Here is a 5076-nt window from a genome sequence, read left to right as displayed (position 1 = left end):
AATATTTAGACATGAAGTCTATAAGCATTACTCCGTAACATCCATCGAGTCTAGACATGTACGCATATCTCATCCCATAAAATTATTAAGCACGTACAAGTTGCCAGCAAAAATGATTCTACTTGTACCCTACACGTCTATTGGTTATTTTTGGACTTAAGATTACACTTTAATGTCCAAAACTCCAAATTAGTGTCATAGTGTGTATATAAGATAAATAATGCCATGTAAATTGATGTAATCACTCATTAAGAAGGGGCCCACAAATAATGTTTACACGACCCATCTTCTAATATCTTCCTCTGAGCAAAATTTACCATAAAAACAAACCACGAAATTTCCTTAGGTAAAAAAACATCCCACGAAATTGCATACCAATTTGATCAATATTATATATTTTATTTTGGTGTAATCAATATTATATGTTTTGGTGCAACTTTTCATTTAAAATATATTATGAATACAACGTACTATTCTTGGTAGTCTAGTACTATAAATAGAAGAGCAAAACATAATCACAAACACACCACTTCTACCTATCAAGTGATCATCCTCATCTTCCTTCCTTCCTTCCTTCCTTCCTTCTACAAAATAATCTTCTCTCTATTTCTTTTTATTAAGAATGGGTTCTCTTGAGGCTTCCGCTCCTCTAGGGAGGACAACCGTGCACCGCCTGATCGCGGAGGAAGGATCGGTGTTGATGCCCGGTATCCAAGACGCCTTCTCCGCCGCCATTTGTGCCAAAACTGGCTTCAAAGCTTGCTTTGTGTCTGGCTTTGGTGTTTCTGCTGCCCTTCTTGGCCTGCCTGACTTTGGCTTGCTCACGTAAGATATCTCACTCATTTCTGCATGTTACATAATCCTCGTATATAAATTATTAAGCGACTTTGTATTTTGATCTTTCAAGGTGACCAGTAATACTACATTGATATTTCGAGTGATGTAAACAAAAGTCATGTGAATTGGTCAATTATTATAGGATAAAAAGATCTAAGAAATGTATGGGGCAAGATCCTTAATTACTACTCTATGTCCCTATGTCATGCATCTAAAATTTAAAGCATGTCCTAAAAGTCAACATAATGGGAACCAATCTAAAAAGATATAAAATGGACTTTTTTATGTGCTCTTAAAGCCACCTACAAATGTTGCGTAACGTTTTGATGGTAGAAGTGGCCAAGTGGGAATAGTTTGGTGCACCCTTTGACTTAAATTTTTCAGTACGGAATTCAAAACCAATATAAAAAATATATATATATATATATATATATTAAGTGATTGGTAATTATTATTTAAAATGAATTATGATGATTTTTCATGTGTAATGTTACTTTTATGTAGTGGGATGTTATATGTTTGGTCCCCCTCGGTGAACATATTATCATATGCCTCGTCATTTTTTTGGTGGCAAAAGTGATTTTTTATTTTCTTTTACAATTTTTTTTTTTTTTTGTGAATATATATTTCAGATTTCTCTTATTTGTATTTTACTTTTGTCGTTCATGAAAATTGGAAAATAATTTTTGAATAAAAAATTCTTACCGTGTTAAAAAAAAAACTGCATCTATTAGTTATGTTACGTATAAAAACAAAACATAATACGGAGTACAAATATTTCTACTCCCTCCGTCCCAAAATACTTGACCTGTTTTTCTTATCGGGCTGTCCCTTAATACTTGACCTGTTTCTAAAAATGAAAATATTCTAACAATATTATATCATTTCTCACTCCACTCCTATTAACCCACCTACCCCCTACTCCATACAAAAAATAATTAAAAATTCAACCCCTACTCTCCCCCAACCCCACCTCTTAACCCACCTCCCACTAACTACATTAAAATAATACCTCACTATCAACTACTACCTATTAAATTAAATAAGTCAATTCAAGTCCCTTAAACTCTGTGCCGGTCAAACCAGGTCGAGTATTCCTGGACAGAGGGAGTATTTTTTACTAAAAAGAGCTCTTTATAAAAGTTGGTACAAATACTTCTACTTTTTACTAAAAAGAGCTCTTTATAAAAGTTCTAACAATATTTTTTATTTGTGAAACAGAACAACCGAGGTTGTGGAAACTGTTCGTAGAATTACCGCTGCTGCTCCAGACTTGTGTGTAGTTGTTGATGGAGGTAACAAACATAATTTCCTAAATTCTTCTAAATTCCACTGTTTTAAAGAAACACATTACTATTATCAAAAAAGAAACACATTACTAATTGAAGGGATTTTATTTTCTTGGTTTTTGACAGACACCGGAGGTGGTGGCCCACTTAACGTCCAAAGGTTCATCAAAGAATTGATTGCCGCTGGTGCCAAGGGTGTGTTTTTGGAGGTAATTAAATTTTGACATGTCACAATTTTGCAATTAATTATGGATAATTAAAGAATATGACTGGAGACAAAACTTTTGATTAAAAAAGAAAAAGGAAGAAACTATTCAGTAAATAAATGAGCTGTACTTTATTTATTATAGAAACCAAAACTAGCAAATATAGATTATTTTGGTGTTTGGATCAAATAAAATTCCAATTAGACAAAATCATGATCATTGTGGATTCCACGTTATTAATTGATAAAACGAAAGAAGTAGTTCAATTCAAGTACTATAATATACATTAGACCTGGTTATCGGGCGGGGCGGGTCAGGGTCGGTGCGGGTCAAAAGAGGGTCGGGTATTGAAAGGGTCATTTTTATCGGGTCGATAATGGGCTGGTCAAAAGCGGGTCGCGGGTCATTAGTGGGCGGGTCAATAAACGAGGAATGAAAAATGAAAAACAAAAGAGCCATGTGCAAGTACAAGTAAATACGAAGCTATACACGTAATTTTTTGTATCATTACTATTTTAATTTTCAAAATAATTGTAGTATAAGTTTGACCCTATAATGATCCTGTCCAATAAAGGCCCTGTCCAATAGGAGCCCTGCCCAATAAAAGCCCTATTAACTTGACCCTAACCCTATATCTATTGGACTACCCTGTCCAATAACCAGGTCTAATATACATATATCTCACATTTATTTATTTCCTTTTCCACAGGATCAAGTATGGCCCAAGAAGTGTGGTAAGTACTACCAACATATATCAATAATTTTGCAAACATGCATGATCACTTGAAAATCCAAAATTGTTATTAATCTAGTCCCTGTTCGGTTTATTTGTTAGGTCATATGCGTGGTAAGAGTGTTGTACCAGCAGAGGAGCATGCACTTAAAATTGCAGCAGCAAGAGAAGCTATTGGTGATTCTGATTTTTTCTTGGTAGCAAGGTCTGATGCTAGAGCTCCCCATGGTCTTCAAGAAGCTATTCGACGGGCTAACCTTTACAGAGAGGTATCATCTTTAACAAAGTCGTTTCCTACTCTAATGAACAAATTTCAATCGGGTCGTGCTAGCGACCGCCTTCCAGTTAGAGTTTCCTAAATTACCGTCCAGGTGAAAACTGACCGCTTTTTTGCGACCGTTGGCGGTCGCAAAATCTTTTACCAACCGTTTTTCGCGTTTTACCAACCAATTTTAGCGGTTGGTAATTAATCAATTTCTTGTAGTGAATCAAACCCGTACTCTGAATTTAAATCTAAATCTAAATTTTAATCTAAGATTAACAAACTTGACACATTCACATTAGATCTAGATCCGATTTGGTAATTGGATCTAGATCCGATTGCATTTGGATCCTATTAGGTGTGATCTTGTCTATAGCCTAACACATGATATATACTCTTGTCTATTGATTGTAACATGTAAGTAATGTGCGGTGGACATGGTAAAGGTGTAGGGCTATATAATGAAGTAGTTCAAAAGAATATATGTGCCCGTTGTAGTCCCAAGTCAAACCATTTGGAATTTGGATTGTCCACCACATGACCCATATCTGGCCCATAACTTATTGGCTCATATGAGAATTTCATTTTCAAGGTGATCACGTATCCTTCCATATAGGGAAGATTAAAATTAAGAATTTTGGACAATTCAATGAGACTAAATCCTCTATGGTTGCTTTCAATTGCAATGAGATCTTGTATCCTTCAATATTTGATTACATTATCTAATTTTTTAATTTTTTTTACAGGCTGGAGCTGATGCCACCTTTGTCGAGGCACCAGCAAATCTCGAAGAGTTAAAAGAGGTTGTTAGAGATGTTAAGGGTTTGAGGATTGCTAACATGATCGAGGGTGGAAAGACCCCACTTCACACACCAACAGAGTTCAAGGAAATGGGATTCCACTTGATCGCTCATTCACTCTCGACAATCTATGCTACAACTAAAGCTTTGGTTGACATCATGAAGGTTCTTAAGGACAAGGGTACCACCAGGGATGATTTGGAGAAGATTGTTACTTTCTCTGAATTTAACGACATGATTAGCTTGGAATCTTGGTATGAGACTGAATCAAAGTTCAAGAACTTCACCCCAAAATCTTTGGAATCATAAGTTATGGTTATCTTATCTAGCATGCCAAATTAAGGCATTAGAAATCATGGGTTTGAAATTTCAATTCTTATTATTATTGTTATTGTTTAATTAATGTTGTTTGAAATAAGGCATGGGTAATGCTTGTTACTTTGTTAGTATTATTTTTTAGTGTGAGATCAAGATTCACATATGTTGTAATCATTTGTTTTATTTAGCATTATTATTACATGAGTTTATTTTATATAAATCTCATGTTCCTTTTCTAATGAGAAAATGAATAAAACAATTCATTATTGCTTATTTCCTTCTGGAATCGTATATAAGTTCACAAAAAGGTTTATCATTAAAAAATTCAACTTTCATGATTCACGCTATTGTGCCGTGTGCGCCTACTTTGATTAGGGTCATTGAATGACTCCTAATATAGAGAAAACATAAAGAAGTATGAAAGAGGAAAAAAATTGTGACACATCAAAAGACCAAACACCAAAGTATAATAAATAATATATTATGAATAAACAATAGATTTCTATTATATAAACCAACTTCTCAGTAATGAGTTCGCTATCAAAAACTTATCTACTCTAATAGTTCGCCTTCAACTCTTGAAATTTGAGATCCCCATTTTCTACGTAATTTAGAAGGTGGATCATGGTGC

The 5076-nt window shown here is 34.4% G+C and overlaps 1 protein-coding gene across 1 annotated transcript; it reads left to right on the top strand.

Annotated features, from left to right (window-relative positions):
• The first annotated feature begins 518 nt into the window (after nucleotides 1–518).
• On the top strand, nucleotides 519–4718 carry LOC110782043 (petal death protein). The gene is made up of 6 exons (XM_021986105.2): nucleotides 519–825; nucleotides 2059–2132; nucleotides 2253–2335; nucleotides 3042–3066; nucleotides 3168–3334; nucleotides 4074–4718. The coding sequence occupies exons 1-6, from the start codon at nucleotides 623–625 to the stop codon at nucleotides 4434–4436; spliced, it is 915 nt and encodes a 304-aa protein (XP_021841797.1). The 5' UTR covers nucleotides 519–622; the 3' UTR covers nucleotides 4437–4718.
• The last annotated feature ends 358 nt before the right edge of the window (nucleotides 4719–5076 follow it).

The sequence above is a fragment of the Spinacia oleracea genome, chromosome 2 (assembly GCF_020520425.1).
Source record: "Spinacia oleracea cultivar Varoflay chromosome 2, BTI_SOV_V1, whole genome shotgun sequence".
Classification (NCBI taxonomy): domain Eukaryota; kingdom Viridiplantae; phylum Streptophyta; class Magnoliopsida; order Caryophyllales; family Amaranthaceae; genus Spinacia; species Spinacia oleracea.
Note: the sequence above shows the minus strand (reverse complement) of the source record. Positions and strands in the feature narration are given on the sequence as shown.